Source organism: Elephas maximus, chromosome 1, assembly GCF_024166365.1.
Source record: "Elephas maximus indicus isolate mEleMax1 chromosome 1, mEleMax1 primary haplotype, whole genome shotgun sequence".
Lineage (NCBI taxonomy): Eukaryota > Metazoa > Chordata > Mammalia > Proboscidea > Elephantidae > Elephas > Elephas maximus.
This window is the reverse complement of record NC_064819.1, coordinates 873,722-895,402: the sequence shown is the minus strand read 5'-3', so window position 1 is coordinate 895,402 and position 21,681 is coordinate 873,722. Positions and strand designations below refer to the sequence as shown.

At 40.2% G+C, this 21,681-nt stretch overlaps 2 protein-coding genes across 2 annotated transcripts in view; one reads left to right on the top strand and one right to left on the bottom strand.

Moving 5' to 3' along the window:
* The window catches only part of LOC126071864 (OX-2 membrane glycoprotein-like), a 317,661-nt gene that overhangs the window by 198,284 nt on the left and 97,696 nt on the right, over positions 1-21,681 (bottom strand). The window lies entirely within an intron of this gene.
* SLC9C1 (solute carrier family 9 member C1) overlaps positions 9,266-21,681 on the top strand; it is a 124,607-nt gene continuing 112,191 nt past the window's right edge. Inside the window, exons 1-3 of the mRNA XM_049852884.1 lie at positions 9,266-9,442; positions 10,956-11,056; positions 14,734-14,862. Coding sequence (XP_049708841.1) covers positions 9,280-9,442; positions 10,956-11,056; positions 14,734-14,862 — 393 coding nt within the window. The 5' untranslated portion in view covers positions 9,266-9,279. The remainder of the gene's footprint in view (positions 9,443-10,955; positions 11,057-14,733; positions 14,863-21,681) is intronic.

Below are 21,681 nucleotides of genomic sequence, written 5' to 3'. Positions count from 1 at the left end.
GAAAGGATAGCTAAAGACTTCCAGATGACACGAAAAATATTAATCTACACATCTAAGATGCTCAGTGAACTCCAAGGAGGGTAAACTCAAAAGATCCATATCCAGATACATCATGACCAAACTGTCAAAAGGCAAAGGACAAAATCTTGAAAGCAGCAAGAGAAAGAAACAAATCATGTACAAGGGATTCCCAATCAGATTAATAGCTGACTTGCCATCAAAATCATGGAGGGCAGAAGGCAGTCAGATGACAGTTTCGAAGCACTGAAAGAAAAAAGCAAAAACTATCCACCAAGAATTCTATATCCAACAAAACTATCCTTTAAAAATGAAGGGAAGATTAAGACATTCCAGATAATAAAAGCAGAGAGTTTGTCCCTAACAGACCCACTCTGTAATAAATATTATGGGAGTCCATCGGGCTGAAATGAGAGGACACTGGACAGTAACTCAAATTCACATGAAGAAACAAAGAACACAGTAAAGATAGCTACATAGGTAAATAGAAAAGGCAGTATAAATGTATTTTTTGTTTGTAACTCCTGTTTGTTCCATCTGATTTAAAAGACACACAATGTGTAAAGATGCGATTTGTGACAATAAGAGCATAAGATGGGGGCAAAGGAATGCAAGGGTGATTTAATAAAGAGAAATCAATCAATGGGATACACCACATTAATAGAGCAAAGCGGGGGAAGCACATGATTATCTCAATAGATGCATAAAAAATATCTGGAAAAAAAAATCTGACACCCTCTCATGATAAAAAAAAAAAAAACTCAGCAAATAGGAATAAGAAGCAAACTTCTCAACATATAAAGGTTAGTTATGAAAAACCCACAGCTAACGTCACAGTTAGTGGTGAAAGACTGAAAGCTTTCTCCCTAAAATCAGGAACAAGGCAAGGATGCCCATTTTACCACTCTATTCAACACTGTACTGGAAATTCTAGCTCGAGCCATTTGGCAAGAAATAGAAAGAAAAGACATCTGATTTGGAAAAGGAGAAGCAAAACTAACTTTCCAGATGGCATGATCCCATGTATATAATATCATGAAGATTCCACAGAAGGTCACTAGAGCTTATAAGCGAATTCAGCAAGGTGCAAGGTCAAAAGTCAGTTTTGTTTCTAAACTCCCAACAAAATAAATAAAATTTTTAAAAAGATTGCTAATACCAAGTGTTGGCAAGATTGATGAGAGTTTAAATTGGTAAAATTGTTTTGGCAAATGTTTTGGCAGTGTCTATTACATTTATATTTTTACATATACTTTGACCCGACGAATCCACTCTAGGTATACACTTAAGAAAAATGAGTGAATATATCCACCAAAAGACATAAACAAACAGGCATAGACTCTTATTTGCAGTGGTCAATATTAAAAACAATTCAAATGTCCATCAACTGTAGAATTGGTGAATAAATTGTGGTAATATTCATACCCAAAACCCATCTGTTGGTTTGTCATACTGTGGTGGCTTGTGTGTTGCTATGATGTTGGAAGCTATGTCAACAGTATTTCAAACAGCGGCAGGGTCACCCATAGTGGACAGGCTTCAGTGGAGCTTCCTGGCTAAGGCAGACCAGAAAGAAAGGCTTGGCGATCTATTTTTGAAAATTAGCCAATGCAAACTTTATGAATCACAACAGAACATTGTGTGATATAGCGCTGGAAGATGAGCCTCCTAGACAGCAAACACTATACAAGAGCCGCAAGAATGGACTCAAACATACCAACAATCATGAAGATGGTGCAGGACTGGGAAACATTTCGTTCTTTATACATAAGGTTGTCATGAGTTGGAGCCAAATCATCAGCAACTAACAACAAATATTCATACAATTGAGTACTACACAGCAATAAAACAGAAAAAATCACTGCTACATATAATAACATGAATGAACCTCACAGACATAATAATGAATGAAAAAAGCCAGGCACAAGTGTATGGTTCCACTGATATGAAAGGCAAGAACAGACATAGTCAATGGTGATAGAAAGCAGAATAATGGCCATCCTGGGTGGTGTGGTGGTTAAGTGTTACAGCTGCTAACCAAAGAGTTGGCGGTTTGAATCTGCCAGGCTCTTCTTGGAAACTCTATGGGGCAGTTCTACTCTGTCCTGTAGGGTCGCTATGAGTCGGAATCAACTTGACGGCACTGGGTTTGGTTTTTTTTGGTTTGGGGAAAGGATATTTATTGGGAAGGAGCACAGGAACTATTCTGAGTTGCTGAAAACACTATCTTTTTTTGGATTGTGGCTTCATGAGTGGATAGAAATATACACCTAAAAATTGAATAGGAAATTTAGTACTTATGCGCTTTACTCCGTGTCTATCATCTGTCTCTCTATCTACCTTTCTACCTCTCTACCTGCCTACTTCTCTCTCTCTCTCTACGTGTGTGTGATAATTTATAATTTTCTTTATAAAAAGGTTTTCTTCTACATATTTCACTTTAGTAATACACTCTAACGGTCACACATGGGACGTCCTTGCAATCCAGAACCATTTAATTTTTGAGGTCTCTATTCTGTCTCTTATTTTCTCTCTTCTTAACGACATCTGCCTCAACTACCAGCTCTTTCTACCTTAGTTACCTACTTACCACGATGCTTGCTTTGTATCTTACTACCTGTCTCTTACCTGTTTATCAAGTCACCTGCCTATCAAGACTGAAGGTGCTGCCTCAATGCCCGCATCGGTAAACTATACAATGTCCTGAGTATTTCACAAAACCTTTGTATTTTTTTTCTTTGTATACGTAAGCATAGCTTGTCTACAGTTGCTAAGACATTCCCTTATTTGTGCCAACTTCCCATAATTTTCAGAAAAAAAGTTTATTATTTCCATTTATAAATAACTGACGTTACCTCTATTATGAAGCCCTGGTGGTGCACCAGTTAAGAGCAATTAGTGCTAAGCAAAAGGCTGGCAGTTCAAATCCACCAGCCACTCTGGAAACCCTATGGGGCAGTTCTGCTCTGTCATATAGGGTCGCTATGAGTTGGAATCAACTCCACAGCAACAGGTAACTTCTATTATTGTACCTACCACACTATTGATCACTATTGGTTTATGTACAGGCAAGCTACTTGGAGGAAGAAATCACTATTTTTCACTGTACCTTCAAGACTCTCATGTATATAAAAAAACTGCATTATATGTATATATTTTTATGTGTTATTATATATTATTATACATGATTTTTTTTTTTTTTTTTTTTGCCAGAGACCCCCGTTTCTTCACCAAACTCACCCATTAAACCAGTTCCTGCCTGTCTTACCAAGTCCAAATCCTGCTTCCTCTGGAAAGGCTTTCTTAATCATCTCAGCCAAAAGTGACCACGACCTTGCTTCTCCTCAATAGTCATAGCACATGGGCAATACCACTCATGAGTGCAATCAACTTGACCACTGCCAACAACACCACCCTAGTTTATCTAGGAAACTCACTTTTACTAGAATTCTGGGAAAGCGCTGTCTATTGGCTTGAATGCCACTGTTCCAAAGCTTAAAATTAACACAAATGATACAATTTCTGGAGGTTTCTTTTTCACCTTTTATTTATTTATTTTAATAAACGCACCACACAGCCTTAACGCTTCAAAACCTGCCTTAGGTATCCAAGGGCAATGTGCCCTGTTGCACCTTCTAGGACTGTATTTCACCAACCAATCAAGTCAGGAGTTACGAACCTGAAGCCAATGGGTGCAGAGCAGGGGCGGGGCATGTGGCAAGTAACTGTCGGTGAGGTTGCAGTTGGTCTTGACTGTTCTGGGGTGGATGGAATAGCTGATCTCCACTTCTCACACACCACAGAAGACTCCTCCCGAAGCTCTGAAAGGTGAGCCCTCCCCTGATTTCCCTTTCGGGAAATTGATGTCTCCACTGGCATCTTCTTCCTCAGCCTGCCTCTGAGAGGAACAAAGGCCCCCACAGTATTCCAACTACAGATTCAGCCATTTTCTTTTGGCTTTTCCGTCTTTCCTATGGCAGTCAGTCAATGATTTTCCCAAAGATCAACCTGACTCTCAGTTTGAATTTCTGTCCCTTAGCCCTTGCCCCTCTCCACTGTTGTTGTTAGTTAGATTCTGACCCACGACGACCTCATCTGTATCAGAGTAAACCCGTGCTCCAGAGAATTTGCAAGGCTATGACCATTTGGAAGCAGATCACCGGGCCTGTCTTCTGAGGCGTCTCTGAAGGGCTCGAACTGCCAACCTTTCAGCTATCAGTATAGCACTTAACCCTTGGTGCCACCCAGGAACCTGCCCCCTTCCATTACACTCCTTATATCCCAACTCTCCCCAAACTGTTCACCTGGCATAGACCAGGGGTCCAGACCAGGGGCGGGGCATGTGTTCTCCTTGGGTTAATGAGGCACTAAAAATTCAAGCCTCAAAGGAAGGCACACCGGTGCTGTGAGTCTCCTCAGGTGTAAGGAAGAAGGACTCTTTCCGAGTGAAGAGGCGTCAGGAAGGCAATAGGTCACCCACCAACCTCCCACCTTCAGAATCAGTGAGTAAGATGGGTGCTGCCATGTGTGGTAGGAGCTTTCACTGAGGAGGCACCCAACCCCAGTTGTTTATTCATAACAAACCACGAAGCGTGGAGGACTCCAGAGCTGTGCCTTCTTCTGAACACTTCTGTTACCCAATTCCTTCAAAATTTAGCCGTTAAAAAGGGAAAGAAAAAAAGATGTTCCCACTTTCAGGGACAGAGTGAATTCATGTGACTTTCCCTCTATGAGAAACCAAGAATTTTTCAAGACTGACACTAACTATTCAGGATGAATCTACATGTCATTTCTGAGAGGAGAGTCTTTAACTACCTCTCCATACAAAGGGAATTGAAATATTAGTTAAGTTACTGATAAATTAATTTAGAGGACCTTTTTTTATGTGTTCATTTCAAGATAAGCCAATTTTTTTTTTCCTTAATGAGACATAAAGATATCCAAAGCTTTCAGAAGTCAATTTAAGCTGGAGAAGCATTTTAATTGCTTTGAAAATGTGTTTATTCTCACTCTACTTCTTTACTCATCAAACAAACCTTTTAAAATATTAAGCTAGAGTAAAATTATCATGTATTTGCTAACTTAAAATGAGATTGCTTCTCAGGTGAAAGGTCCATTGGGAGAGTTTGGAGTAGAGATTGAGGAAGCCAAACTGAGTATCTGCTACATAGTCATAGCCAGAGAGTGAGACTCTGCTGCATTTGGTCATATATGTCATATTCAAGGATAGTCAGGATGGGATGATTTTATTTACTTATGAAAGAAATACTTATTAAAGTTTTCAAATAAGCAATTTTAGAAATGAGAAAAATTTTTCTGGAGATACGTACCTCTATTTTACTTTGGAAAACAATAGACTCTTTAACTCTACGAAACTCTGAAAGCATGTGGGAATGTGTAACTAAGAAGCAGAAAGTAGTTTCCCTTATTGGTCAAGCCTGTGTGCTCCAGGGCCCTTAGTCTTGGAGTAACACGGGGACAAGTTAAGAGGTGGCATTGATAATGTTTTCCTGAGTAGTTCGATGTTGACTAAGAGCAACTATCACCAGTCAATTAAAACGTCCTTCTTTAATGACAAGGACTTCCTGTAGAGCAAGCTTCTCAACCATGACTGCTTATTAGAATCCCTGGGAATTCTTTTTTTTTTAAATTCCCAGTGTCCACCTTGCACCCCAGACAATTCAACTAACCTCTGTGCGTGATGCCCAGGCATCAGTATTTTTTTTAAACTCCCCAAGTCATTCTAATGTGCAGCCATAGTTGAGAATCTCTGTCTTAGAGGCATGGCTCAACTCATTCTGTTCAATCTCCTAAATTATTATCAAGACCCCTAACCCTTGGTATGTTAAGGGAAGCTAAGGAATTTATAATCTCTTGGAGGGGGTGGGGAAGCATCCCCTGACATCGGGTAACTGGTCTGACATTTATGGCCAGTTCTCACTCCATGTTACCACAGGCCGGTGAGATGCTCACAGTTGGCCATGTTGCTCACCTATTAGTCATAAAAAATCTCGAAGAACATTACTGTCTTAGTTTCCTAGTCCTATAATAACAGAAATACCACAAGTGGGTGGCTTTAAAAAACGGAAATGTATTTTCCCACGGTTCAGAAGGCTAGAAGTCCAAATTCAAAGCATGACTCTAGAAGGAGGACCTTCCTTGTCTATTTCAGGTTCTAAGACCCATTGCTATTGAGTCAATTCCAAGTCATGGCGACCCCATGTGTTACAGAGTAGAATTGCTCCAGAGGGTTTTGTTGGCTGTAATCTTTATGGATGGGCAGTTCTATTCTGTCATACAGGGTTACTATGAGTCAGAATTGACTCAACGGCACACAACAACAATCTTTACAGAAATCTTTACAGAAATCCTTAACTTTCCTGGGTTCATAGGTGCATCAGCTTCATTGCCTGTCTTCCTCTTCCCCCTGTGTTTCTGTGTCTATTCTGATCTTTTTGCAACTCAGAAGTGATTAGGTTTAGGATCCTTGCTACACTGGTCTGACCTCCTTAACACTACAAAAGAAACGCCTCTATTTCCAAACAGGGTCATATTTACAGGTACAGTAGTTAGAAATTCAACATATATTTTTTTGGGGGGGGGCACAGTTCAATCCATAACAATCAACATCACGAAAGGTCAGTCTGAGATCATGATAAAGTGAGACACAAAACAAAGTCACCAGCAACCCATAAAATTCTTCCTTAGACCCTCTGCAAAATTACCCAGCCAAACCCCAGATTGTACAATGGCTCTTTCTAACACTCTCTTACTGAGACACTCACTGCTCCCTGTGGTAAGTGGTCTCCCTTACCTCCCAAAATAATAAGCCCAACTTGTCTACTACAGGTGTATTCCTTGCAGCCTTTGGCTGAAGGGCATTAACACCCTTTTCTCACAAAACCTGACTCAGAATATTAAAAAGAAGTTGGCTTCGAGACTACAAACTTAGTCATGTTGCCTTTGAATTGGATGGATCACCAAGGTTCCTAACCTTGGCAGCATATTAGAATTACCTGGAAAGCCCAGGCCGCACCTCAGACTGAATTAATCAGAATCTCAGTGTTTGTATTGCTCCCCAGGTGATGCTAAATAAAAAGAATAAATACAGGAAGAGAAATTTCACAGACCAGGAAATTATACAGATCAGAAAACTGAAGGCAACAGAGGTAAAGTAAGTTGCCCAGAATCTTTCACTCCACAAGCATCAGTCCACTGGGCTTTTATGCCCAGACGGTCTGACCACCGGGTCTGTACTTTTGCCTTGGAGCTAATATGATACAACCATTATAAGTGGCTTTTTGATGCTGGTAACATAATAACAGCATGGAAAATAAGAAAGTATAATTATATAAAGATGACTGCAGGTAATTTTTTTCTGCTTTTGACATGTTTGTTTATTTCAAAAGTGGTCATGGTAAACATTTCATTTTCTCTTTCAAAATTTCATTTGTATGATTAGAAAAGAGTACATAAAAATACAAAAATCTATATATTAGAAACTGAAAAAATAAATCGTTGGATTACAAGAGGAAATGTAATGATGACTAGTGGGTCGCTTAGTGAGGCAGACAGATGAGATGCCAGCAATGGACACTAGAAGTGTTGAGCCACTGCTATGAGAGGCAGAATCTATAAAAAGCCCCTGCTTGAAGTTTAAGACCCTTGATGTAAGTTTCCTGCCATGGTGTTATGGGTTGAATTACAAAAACCAAACCCATTGCTGTCGAGTTGATTCCAACTCATAGCAACCCTATAGGACAGAGTAGAACCATCCCATAAGTGGTTGGTGGATTCAAACTGCCGACCTTTTGGTTAGCAGCCATAGCTTGTCATCGCTCTTAACCACTGCATCACCAAGGCTCCATGGATTGAACTGAATTATGTCCCCCCAAAATAGCTGTTGTAAATCTAATCCCTATACCTGTCGTTATAATTTCATTTGGGAATGAGTTTTCTTTGTTATGTTAATGACGCCATATTAATGTAGGTTGTGCCTTAAATCTATCTCTTGAGTTAAAAAAGAGCCGATTAAGCAAACAAGCAAGCAAGCAGAGATGGGAGAAGATAGATGCCAGACCACATAAAGATCACCAAGAACAGAGGAACAGAAGCTGAAAAGAAACAAGGACCTTCCCCCAGAGCTGACAGAGAAAGAAAGCCTTTCCCAGGAGCCAGCTCCCTGATTTCGGGCTTCTACGGGGGTAGCCTCCTAACTGTGAGAAAATTAATTTCTGTTTAAAGCCATCCCCTTGTGGTATTTCTGTTAAAGCAGCGCTAGATAACTAAGACACCAGCAAGCAGGTGAGATTAACCAACTGTGGCTGTTATCTATTACTTCAAACCAAGATACATCGAGACCCTCTTCCAAGAAGTAACAGTGAGAACATGTAATGCCTCCATTGTTTAAGTCCTTTTGCTTTTAGTATATTTATTGCATTCTTGCTTGCTGTATAAATATATAAATGGAAAAACCTGGCCCATCAGTGTGCCAAGTGAGATAAAAGAAAGCAAGGATTGAATATTAGTATGGTCAATTAATTTCTGTCTGGATAAAACAATAAAAAAGATCAGACTGTTCGTCCTGTCCCCACTTTGCAACAGCTGCCAGAGCAAGCTTCCAGAGGCTCGGGTAAGCTGAGGGCAAACCGATCATTTGTCCATCTGCAGAGCTAAGTGACCTGCACAGGCTGTGGTCCCAATGACCGGTGACTGGTTAGATAAAGAATTCTTCTTTCAGACAGTTGGAGAGATGCAGGGTGGATCATAGCTGAATAGCAGTTGGCATTGTGAGTGAACACGGGGTGGCTCTGAGCAGTCTCTGTCTCTCGGGGTTGTGCCTTTTCCATTTTATTTTAATTGAAAGCAGCATAGAATGGGGAACAAACGCACTGCCACGAGATTGATTCTAACTCATGGTGACGCCATGTGTTGCAGAGTTGAACTGTGTGCCATAGGCTTTTCATGACTGTGACCTTTTGGAAGCAGGTTGACAGGCCTTTCTTCCAAGGCATCTCTGGATAGGTTAGAGCTGCTTCCATTTTGGTTAGTAGCCCAGTACTTAATCATTTGTGCTGACAGAAGGGGGAGGCATCCCTAATTTGAAAAGGCCCTAAGCTGCTATTAGAAATAAATGGGAAATCTTAGCCCCCCCATTCTTTTTTTAAGAAAAGCACCAAGAAGGCAAAAAAAAAAAGCCTTATGTCCCTTTAATCCTGTCTGTTTTTCAGAGATTAATAAGAAGCAGATTGAAGACTGACTATGAGGAACAATAGGATGGACATAGATGACATCGTTCATAAAACCACCAAGGTGAAAGAACGTGTCACAACACAGACGGACCATCTCAGGGGATGGTTTTTGATTAATCCTCAAGATCTTCCTGAAATTATTCTAATATTGTCTTTAATCTGTACAATTGGAGGTAAGTGCAACTCTTTTTTTCCTTTAATTTTTATTTTTTAAAGCTGTGTCTTGGAAAGCCGCTATATAGAATTAAGTAGCAACAAAAGGAAATGAGAATTTTTTTCCTAAATTCATACATTTTCCCCAAGATTTCCAATCAAATGAATCCAACAATAGTCTGTCCCTGAGAAGAAACAAATAGAATCTTATCTGGATGTGCTTCATCTCTGCTGGGTTCAAAGTTTTCACACTTTCTTATTTGTTAGGTCATGATCCGATTTAAAGGACTGGGACAATGGGTGAGAATAAGCAGAAAACCAAGGCCTGGGGAATTCTATCATTATGTCAGATATTGAAAACTATGTTAGATTCATATTTTAAAGTTAGATATTCCACTTCTTTTTTTCACTTGGACAAAGAATTTTCAAAGTGATATGGCTTTTGGGTAGTTGGATTACTTTTTAACCTACTTGGATTGGGTGTTCCATAGATTTTTGTCCAAATGGCAAATTATACGTACCTCTTAAGAGAAGAGAGCACTGCAGATCAAAAGAAAGCATGGTCCTTTTTGCACTTTCTTTGACATGATTAAGGATTATATTACAAAGAACAGAAACATTTAAGTTGAAGGAAATGTTGTGATATTGCTTATTGCATGTTGATACCAAAACCCACTGCCAACTCATAACGACCCTATAGGACATGGTGGAACTACCTCACAGGGTTTCCAAAGCTGTAAATCTTTATGGAAACAGACTGCCACATGTTTCTCCCACAGAGCGGCTGGTGGGTTTAAATCACCAACGTTTAGGGTTAGCAGCCGAGTGCTTCACCACTGCACCACCAGGATGCCTCTTACACCTTGATAACAATGATAAACGTTAGTGAAATAGTCATTATAGGCTTTCTAGCGTGTGATAGAGAACTAGATAACTAGTTTTTCTTATCAGGAAGATCATTACAGTTAGTTCCTCATTGTTATTTATTAACCTCTCATTGCAGAATTGCTAAAGGAACTAATCCCCAATCTATAGTTTATACAAAAACTGCTATAAATATTTCAGTATAGCAACCCAGGAGCCAATGACTGCTAGGAATATTTACTTTAAGAATCTAAGGAGAGTAGATACTTCACGGGAGAGGGGAAGCAGGAGCCTGGTGGATCAACATTTCCACTGATAGTGCATACATGACTGTGAGGAAGTGGTTCAATTACAGAATGACAGTAAGTGAACAGTGGAACAGTATCTCATGGTTATCAGTATTAAGGAATCATATCACATAAACCAAAAAAAAAAAAAAAAAACCTGTTGCCGTCGAGTTGATTCTGACGCATAGCAACCCTATAGGACAGAGTAGAACTGCCCCATAGGGTTTCCAAGAAGTGGCTAGTGGATTCAAACTGCCAACCTTTTAGTTAGCAGCCAAACACTTAACCACTGCACCACCAGGGCTCCATATCACATAAAAGGTTCTATAAATGTGATATTTCATTGCCTTTCAGTAATGACATATATATATATTTTTTGCAGCATTTTTGAACATGTATTTGAAAGACTTTCCAATTCCTCTTCCTGTAATATTGTTTTTATTTGGATGCAGTTTTGAAATATTAAGTTTTACATCATACCAGGTATGTATGTAAATGTAGATATTTTGCAGTATATCTAAGAGCTGGATAAATGTAACAGTGACTTAAGAAAATTTGCTAAAATACTCCTTCCTTCAGGGTAGGGTAGGGATAGAAAAACACTAAATAGACAATACATAAGTGGTAACTTTGGTGAAGGGTAAGACAGTACACAATACTGAGGAACCCACCACAACCTGTACAAGGCAAGGTCATGGAAGCTCCAAAGACATCTAAACTCCCTGAGGAAGTGAATTGCTGGGCTGAGGGCTGTGGGGACCATGGTCTCGGGAAACATCTAGCTCAATTGGCATAACATAGTTCATAAAGAAAATATTCCACAGTCTACTTTGGTGTGTAGCATCTGAGGTCTTAAAAGCTTGTGAGCAACCATCTAAGGTACTCCACTGGTCTCACCCCTTCGGGATAATGAAGAAAACCAAAGACACAAGAGAAAGATTAGTCCAAAGGACTAACGGACCACAACTACCATAGCCTTTACAAGACTTGAGTCCAGCACAACTATATGGTGCCCAGCTACTACCATTGACTGCTTTGACAGGGATCACAGTAGAGGGTCCCAGACAGAGATGGAGAAAAATGTAAAACAAAATCCTAACTTACAAAAAAGACCAGACTTACTGGCCTGACAGAGAGTGAAGAAACCCTGAGGGTATGGTACCTGGACACTGTTTTAGCTTAGTAATGAAGTCACTCCTGAGATTTACCCATCAGCTAAAGATTAAACAGGCCCATAGAACAAAACAAGACTAAATGGGCACACCAGCCTAGAAGCCAGGAGGGGACAGGAAAGGTGGTAAAGGGGGACCCAAGGTTGAGAAGGGGAGAGTGTTGACATGTCGTGGAGTTGATAACCAATGTCACAAAACAATATTTGTACTAATTGTTTAATGAGAAGCTAGTTTGTTCTGTAAACCTTCATCTAAAGTACAAAAAAAAAACCCTCCCTCAAAGTTCTGCCAGTCGATAGATGTGGATGGCATCAGATCAGTTGTGTAGGAAAAGGAACAAGGCTTGAAAGACCTGTAATCTGGCTAAACATAGTCAAAAGAGAGTCTAGGTCTGAAACTTGGCAGGCAGTCGAAATGAGTACACAGATAACTACAAAGAGTCTGCATGGCCAATGAGTGTTTAAGTAGAATTCTAAAGGTCAGGGAAGGAACGGGCTAATAAAATAGGAGCCCAAGGAGACTTTGGGCTACTGGTACCAGACTCTAGCAGCAAAAAATTTGATATTGAACCCATCTATTGCCTCAATTAGAAATGTTTCATAGGTTTCCCATTAGAAGAGAGGCCAGTCTTTAATTCTTCCTGGTTTAGAATATACCAAGAAAAATAAGCTGAACCTCTTTCCTGGAGCAGGGAGTGAGGAGAAAAATGAACAACAGGTATAGTCAAGGCAGCTACAGTACTACAGAGTAGTTGGAATCAGGTAGGGAGAGAGAATACTTATGATAAGGGATGTGGAATATACTATTGACACACTGAATAGCCCTCTAGCCTAGAGGTTGGCAAACCCTTCTCTCTAAAAGGTCATATGGTAAGTATTTTAGACCATGAAGGGCATATGATCTGTCATAACTACCCAACTCTGCCATCAGAATGCAAAAGCAGCCAATACAGAATAGCCCAATACAGAAATGAATGGGTATGACTGTGTGCCAATAAAACATAATTTACAAAAATAGGCATTGGGCCAGATTTGCCTATGGGCTACAATTTGTTGACCCCTGATAAGGAGCCCTGGTGGTAGAATGGTAAAGCACTTGGCTGCTCACTGAAAGATGGACAGTTCAAAACCACCCAGCAGCCCCACGGGAGAAAGACCTGGTGATCTGCTTCTGGCCCAGTGGTTAAGCTCTCAGCTGCTAACCAAAAGGTCAGTGGTTTGAACCCTCAGCCACTCTGTGGAAGGAAGATGTGGCAGTCTGTTTCTGTAATGATTTGCAGCCTTAGGAACCCTGTGGGTAGTTCTGATCTATCCTATAGGGTCACTGTGAATTGGAATTGACACTATAGAAATGGGTTTTTTGGTTTTGGGCTCTAATCAATCAGAGTGTGAATGAGGAGTCTGAAAATGATTGATTTTTCCAAACAAATTCAGTTAGTCATGTTAAATATGTATATATAGAGAGAGTACATATCATGTGAGAACCAGAAATGGATTACCACTTCACTTGTCTGTCATAAACAGGTATTATAACCCCAAGATTTTGACACAAATGCAAATTTAAGTACTTCTATGAACTTAACTTTATCTATTTGTCAGAACTCTTTAAAGGAAGAGACAGTCTCTCAAGAACTCTAAAAAGCCTGAGATTTCACCCTACTTACATGCTAATAAGTTAGCCTGCCACAGTTTCATGGATGCTGGGAGAACACACAGGACTCCTGAGTCAGAGATCGAGGACTTTATTACTCACAGTAGCACCACAGTATCAGTATTATCTTTTCCAGTTCCTCTAACTCTAGCTTTCACAGGGAGAAGCAAAGAGGGACAGGTAAAACCTGTATACAGTGGGTTGCATTACTGGAGGAGAAACCCGAGCTTAGAGAACCCAAATCTTTGCAATGGGTAGGAAGCTCGTTTGCCCTCTTGCTCCAGAGGAAGACACTAAATAGGATTTAAAAGTATTGTCAAATAAGTATTTCATGATAAACTTGGTTACTTTGTTCATTAATGAACTGCATAACTTTCCAATCTGTATCACTGTCATTCTTCCACACTCATCTTCTACATAAGCCAAGACTAATTATTTCTACTTTCTGAAATTTAATATGGTTGTCTTGGTCATCTGGAGCTGCTGTAACAGAAATACCACAAGTGGATGACTTTAACAAAGAGAAATTTATTTCCTCACAGTAAAGTAGGCTAAAAGTTCAGATTCAGGGCATAGGCTCCAGGGGAAGGCTTTCTTTCTCTGTTGGCTCTGGAGGAAGGTTCTTGTTCTCAATCTTCCCCTGGTCAAGGAGCTTCTCAGGAGCAGGGACCCTGGGTCCAAAGGAGGTGCTCTGCTCCTGGTGCTGCTCGCTTGGTGGTATGAGGTCCCCCTGTCCCTCTGCTCGCTTCTTTCCTTTATATCTCAAGAGATCGCCTCAAGACACAATCCAGTCTTGTAGATTGAGTCCTGCCTCACTGACACAACTGCCACCCATTCTCTCTCATTCACATCATAGAGGCAGGCTTTACAACATATAGAAAAATCGCACAGTTCTGGGAATCATGGCCCAACCCAATTGATACACACTTTTGGGGGGGACATAATTCAATCCATGAAAATGGTCATTTGCTCCTTTGTGATTTTGTGCAAGATACGCCATCTACCTGAAATCTTTCTTTCTCTCATATGCCTGAAAATCTCCTACAGAGCCTCAACTACCCGTGTTAATTTACTTCCTTTACCCATTTAAAAAATAAAATAAAATGGGCACAGGGTTATGTAGTAGCTTTCCTCTGTAATTGGAAATAATCTGAAATGGGATTATGAAAATCCAGCAGAGTTAAGACTTTAGCATTTATCAGGTTGTGATGTATCTGGTGTTTAATTAAAACTCTTTCTTGCTTGCTAGAGATAGGAGTGCCTGGCATGTATTCTATGCTTGTAAGAGCGATGGAGGGATGCATAAATGAGAAAATGACTTATTTTTACAATTCTTAGATCCAAGCTTATGCAGATGCCATTCAATGGATGAGTCCAAAATTGTTTTTTGGTATATTTACACCAATAATTATCTTTAATGTTGCATTTGACATGGACATATACATGCTCCACAAGTTAATCTGGCAGGTAAGGAATATTCCTTTTCCATAAAATCATTCATTCATGAACTAGCCCATGTTATCTATGTTCAGATTTTTAAGTGTTTTGCCCCAAAATAGAAAAAGAAAGGGGAAATTACAGGGTAGAGAGTAGTAAACTGAGCTTTATTTTTTAGTGAATCAATAGTGTCTTGGCAATTGGCTAGCATATTGGAGACCCAGGAAAAAATTATTGAGGAAAAAAGTAATTTCGAAAATCTGATAGAACTTGATGCTGTTACCGGAGAAGATGCCTCGGTTCTTGTCTTCGGTGTAGGAAAGAATTCAAATGCTGAGACAGATACTGCCAGGCAAGCAGAGTAGCGAAAGCACACTTGACTAGGGAGTGTCAAGTGGGCTACTCAGAGAGAGAGTCTGAGAGTCCCCACGCAGTCTACAGTTGTTTTCTTAGAGCTTCATACCCTTTTCTCCTACCTCCCCCTTCTTTTTCTCACACATCCTTCCCTTCTATGGGCTGGAACGCTTTGATGGCGGCTTAACGTTTAACTGTCAATTCAGGGACCCCTGTGGGGACTATTTCCTCTTTCTCAAGTGCAAGCTCTCCCCCTCCCCCTTACATCATACATTTCCTTTCTTTCTTTCCTGCGTGCAAGCTCTCCCCCTTACAATGCCAGTTTTACTTTATGACCTGAGATCCCACCAGAGATCCATTTTGAAGTATATTAGGTCCAGTAAAAGGAAACTGATGGGTAAATTTATTTTTTAAATACCCATCTTCTGAAGTTTCCCACATCCTCATGTAAAAAAAAACCAAAGCAGAGAGAGAACTCAGAGAAACAGCTATAACCCTGATTCACAAATTCTAAGGAATTTTTCAGTCATGTAAGATTTGGACCATCTCAAGGAGATACCCTGAGAAAAAACACCCCAGCTCTTAAGCAGAGTATACATTTCTTTTGAAGTACTGTAATCAAGAGTTCTGCAAATATAAGGCCATTACCTAAACTACGTTGTTGTTGTTAGGTGCCATTGAGTCATTTTGACTCACAGTAATCCTGTGTAACTGAGAGAACTGCCCCATATGGTTTCCTCGGCTGTAATCTTCATGGAAGCAGATCTCCAGATCTCAATCCTGTGGAGTCACTGGGTGGATTCGAACTACCAACCTCTCAGTTAGCAGCCAAGCACTTAAACATTGCAAAACATACTAGGATGATTTACACTTTAAACAGAGTCGAGGCAATTGGAGCTCAGACAAATCATAAAAGGGTGAGATTGAAAGGAAGAGAGATATACAAGTGATCTGAGCTGGCTCAGGGGGTCTCTGCAAGGCATCTCCCGCATCTCTGCTCACGTGGTGGATCAGCTGGCAGGCGGATGATGGAGTTGGCCTCGCTCAGGTGTCTGCTGGTTGGTACTGTTAGTGCTGGCATTGGTCATGGCAATGAGGGGCTGCTGGGACACATATACCCCATCATCTAGCAGGCTATTCCAGGCTTCTTCGTATGGAGGTTGCAGATTCCCAAACAGCAGCAGGAGAGGGCAAGGCTCAATTTACCAGTGCTTTTTTGTGGCTACTTGCATCACATTTACTTACTATTGCTCCTTTTGGCCAAAGCAAATCATGTAGTTAAACCCAAAGTCAGCGTGGTGACGGAACACCCAATGGGAGAAGAATACTACAGCCACTTTTGCAATAAACATACCATGCGATTTATCTGGTGGAAGAACAAGGATTTGGGCCTCCTGACTCTCAATCCTCATGACTATGCGTTCCTTTCAACAGAAGTTAGTTATACAGTTCTGCTGATCACCAAAACTTTAAACTGAGAGCTCAGCCACCCCAGCGTTACTGATCTAAGGGACCATGTTGTTTCTTTCACCACCCTGATGCTGCCTCAGTCTTTATCCATCAAAGACTCCCTTTCAGTGGTACCTGGCCTCTGAACCATACATACACACTGTCATTGTTACAGATGTGTGATTAAGTAACTTAAACAAAATCACTTTATGTTGGTACCCAAGCCTCCTGAATTAGAGTCCTGTGCTCAGTCTCCACACCCACCCAGTGTTACTGTCCCTGTACAAATGAAAGAGCAAAACGATTAGAAAGAAGAAAGCTTTAAAGCATTTTAGTTCTTCTGAATTCTTAGAGGTGCCTTCAGACACAATCACCACATTTTCCAAAGTCCATTTGGGAATGAAATTTTGCTAAACATCTACCATAGGTAGAAGAAGAGTTAGCAAGTGTAAGGCAATGGTGGAAAGGCAGAAGGCCAGGTTCTCATTCTAGAATAAAAGGAATCTCTCTTTGTACTTTTTCTATAGTTCTCTGACATTTCCATTTTTTTTCTATTGTTTTATCTCCTTTTTCCTCTTTTATAACCTCTTTCTAAACTTTCTGTTCTCTTTTCTGTATTAATCTGATATGTCTCATTTCCTATCCATAGTTAAAACTGTACAGTAAATTCTTCCAGCACAACTAGATGGTGCCCGGTTACCACCACTGACTGCTCTTACAGGGATCACAATAAAGGGCCCTGGACAGAGCTGGAGAAAAAAGTAGAACAAAACTCAAACTCACAAAAAAAAGACTAGACTTACTGGTCTGACAGAGACTGGAGAAACCTAGAGACTATGGCCATCAGACACCCTTTTAACTCAGTACTGAAGTCACTCATGAGGTTCACCCTTCACTCAAAGATTAGACAGGCCCATGAAACAATAATACATGTAGCTCAACCATGTATATGAGACTTAATAGGCACACCAGCCCAGGGGCAAGGACGAGAAGGCAGGAATGGACAGGAAAGCTGGATGAATGGAAGTGGGAAACCCAAGGTCGAGAAGGGGAGAGTGTTCACATGTCACAGGATTGGCAACCAATATCACAAAACAATATGTGTATTAACTGTTTAATGAGAAGCTAATTTGTTCTATAAACCTTCATAGAAAGCACAATAAAAAAAAAATTCAAAGTCATTTCCTGATTAAAAACTCTCAGCAAAATAGAAATAGAGATGAAATTCCTCACATAATTAAGGCATATATGCCAAACCAACAGCCAACATTATTCTCAGTGGAGAGACTGAGAGCCTTCGCCTTGACAATGGGAATGAGACAAGGATGCCCATTGTCACAACTCTTATTCAATATTTTACTAGAAGTCCTAGCCAGAGCAATAATGCAAGAAAGAGAAACAAAGAGTATCCAAACTGGAGAAGAAGAAATAAAACTATTACTACTTGCAAATGACATGATTCTTGATGTTATGTGCTGACCAGTCAAATGAAACACTGCCGGGTCCCACCCCATCCCCACAATCATTATTATGCTTAAACCCATTATTGCAGCCACTGTGTCAATCCACCTCCTTAAGGATCTTTCTCTTTTTTGGTGACCCTCTACTTTACCAAGGACGATGTCCGTCTCCAGGGGCTGATCCCTCCTGATAACGTGTTCAAAGTATGTGAGATGTAGTCTTGCCATCCTTGCTTCTGAGAAGCATTCTGGCCTTACTTCTTCCAAGACAGATTAATTCATTTTTTTGGCAGTTCATGATATATTCAATATTCTCCTCCAACACCACAATTTAAAGGCAAAAATTCTTCAGTCTTCCTTATTCATCATTCAGCTTTCATATGCATATGAGGCAATTGAAAACACCTGGCTTGGGTCAGGCACACCTTAGTCTTCAAGGTGACATCTTTGCTTTTCAACACTTTAAAGAGGTCTTTTGCAGCAGATTCGCCCAATGCAATGCGTTGTTTGATTTCTTGACTGCCGCTTCCATGAGTGTTGTGGATCCAAGCAAAATAAAATCCTTGACAATTTCAATCTTTTCTCCATTCATCATGATGTTGCTTATTGGCCCAGATGTGAGGATTTTTGTTTTCTTTATGTTGAGGTGTAATCTACACTGAAGGCTGTAGTCTTTGATCTTCATCAGTAAGTGCTTCAAGTCCTCCTCACTTTCACCAAGCAAGGTTGTGTCATCTGCATATTGCAGGTTGTTAATGAGTCTTCCTGCAATCTTGATGCCCCATTCTTCTTCATATAGTTCAGCTTCTCAGGTTATTTGCTCAACATACAGACTGAATAGGTATGGTGAAAGGATACAACCCTGAAGCACACCTTTCCTGACTTTAAACCACACAGTATCCTCTTGTTCTTTTCGAATGACTGCCTCTTGATCCATGTACAGTTTCTCAAGAGCACAATTAAGTGTTCTGAAATTCCCATTCTTCACAATGTTGTCCATAATTTGTTATGATCCACACAGTTGAGTGCCTTTGCATAGTCAATAAAAGACAAGTAAACATCTTTCTGGTATTGCCTGCTTTCAGCCAAGATCCATCTGACATCAGCAATGATATCCCTGGTTCCACATCCTCTTCTGAATCCAGCTTGAACCTCTGGCAGTTCCCTGTCAATGTACTGCTGCAGCCCGCCCTTGAATGATCTTCAGCAAAATTTTACTTGCATGTGATATTGTTCGATAATTTCCACATTCTGTTGGATTACCTTTCTTGGGAATAGGCATAAATATGGACCTTTTTCAGTCAGTTGGCCAGGTAGCTGTCTTCCAAATTTCTTGGCGTAAACAAGTGAGCACTTGCAGTGCTGAATCTGTTTGTTGAAACATCTCAATTGGTATTCCGTCAATTCCTGGAGCCTTGTTCTTTGCCAATGCCTTCAGTGCAGCTTGGACTTCTTCATTCAGTACCATCATTTCCTGATCATACGCTACCTCCTGAGAGTGTTGAATGTCCAACCAATTCTTTTTGGTATAGTGACTCTGTGTATTCCTTCCATCTTCTTTTGATGCTTCCTGCATTGTTTAATATTTTCCCAGTAGACTCCTTCAATAGTGCAGCTTGAGGCTTGAATTTTTCTTCACTTCTCTCAGCTTGAGAAATGCTGAGTGTGTTCTTCCCTTTTGGTTTTCCATCTCCAGGTCTTTGCACATGTCGTTATAATACTTTGCTTTGTCTTCTCGAACTGCCCTTTGAAATCTTCTGTTCAACTCTTTTACTTCATCATTTCTTCCTTTTGCTTTAGCTACTCGATGTTCAAGAGCAAGTTTCAGAGTTTCTTCTGACATCCATATTGGTGTTTTCTTTCTTTCCTGTCTTTTAAATGACCTCTTGCTTTCTTTGTGTATGATGTCCTGCCATAACTTGTCTGATCATTAGTGTCCAATGCCTCAAATCTATTCTTGAGATGGTCTCTAAATTCCGGTGGGATATACTCAAGGTCATACTTTGGCTCTAGTGGGCTTGTTCTAATTTTCTTCAGTTTCGATTTGAACTTACATATGAACGATTGATGGTCTGTTCTGCAGTTGGCCCCTGGCTTTGTTCTAACTGTGGATATTGAGGTTTTTTCCATTGTCTCTTTCCACAGATGTAGTGAGTTAGATTCCTGTTTATTCCATCTGGCCAGGTCCACATGTATAGTTGCCTTTTATGTTGGCCTCGTTTCTATCACCAAGGCCATATTTTCCAACTACCAATCTTTCTTCTTTATTTCCAACTTTCCCATTCCAATCACCAGTAAATCAAAGCACCCTGATTGCACATTCAATCAATTTCAGACTGGAGAAGTTGGTAAAAATATTGAATTTCTTCATCTTTGGCCTTAGTGGTTGGTGCGTATATTTGAATAATACTAATAGTCTTATTAACTGGTCTTTCTTATAAACCCAAAAAACTAAACCCAGTGCCATCGAGTCAGTTCCGATTCATAGCCACCTTATAGGACAGAGTAGAACTGCGCCATAGAGTTTCCAAGGAGTGCCTGGTGGATTTGAACTGCTGACCCTTTGGTTAGCAGCTGTAGCACTTAACTGCTATGCCACCAGGGTTTCTGTCTTCCTTATAGGCATATGGATATTATCCTATCACTGACAGCATTGTACTTCAGGATAGATATTGAAATATTCTTTTCGATGATGAATGCAACACCATTCCTCTTCAAATTGTCATTCCCAGCATAGTAGACCATAGGATTGTCCAATTTGAAATGGCCAATATCAGCCCATTTCAGCTCAGTAATGCCTAGGATTTTGATGTTTATGCGTTCAATTTCATTTTTGAGAATTTCCAATTTTCCTAGATTCATCCTTCTTATAGTCCATGTTCTGATTATTAATGGATGTTTGCAGATGTTTTTCCTCATTTTGAGTCACGCCACATCAGCAAATGAAGGTCCCAAAATCTTGACTCCATCCATGTTGTTAGGGTCTACTCTACTTTGAGGAGGCAGCTCTTCCCCAGTTGTCTTTTGAGTGCCTTCCAACCTGATGGGCTCATCTTCCAGTACTATATCAGATGATGTTCTGCTGCTATTCATAAAGTTTTCACTGGCTAATTCTTTTCAGAAGTAGACTGCTGGGTCTTTCTTCCTAGTGAGTCTTAGTCTGGAAGCTCAGTTGAAACCTGACCACCATGGGTGACCCTGCTGGTATTTGAATACCAGTGGCATAGCTTCCAACATCACAGCAACATGCAAGCCCCCACAGTACGACAAGCAAACAGACATGATCCTATACATAGAAAATCCAAGAGATTCCACAAGAAAGCTACTAGATCTAATAGAAATATTCAGCAAATACAAGATCAGGGTACCAGATTAACACACCAAAGTCAGTTGGCTTCCTCTGCATTAACAAGAAGAGCTCTGAAAGGGAAATCAAGAAAATAATACCATTTACTATAGTCCCCAAAGGAATAAAATACCTAGGAATAAATGTAACCAGAATGTAAAAGACTTGTATGAGGAAAACTATAAAATACTACTGAAAAAGCTAAAGGAGATCTACATACATGAAACAGAAGACTCAACA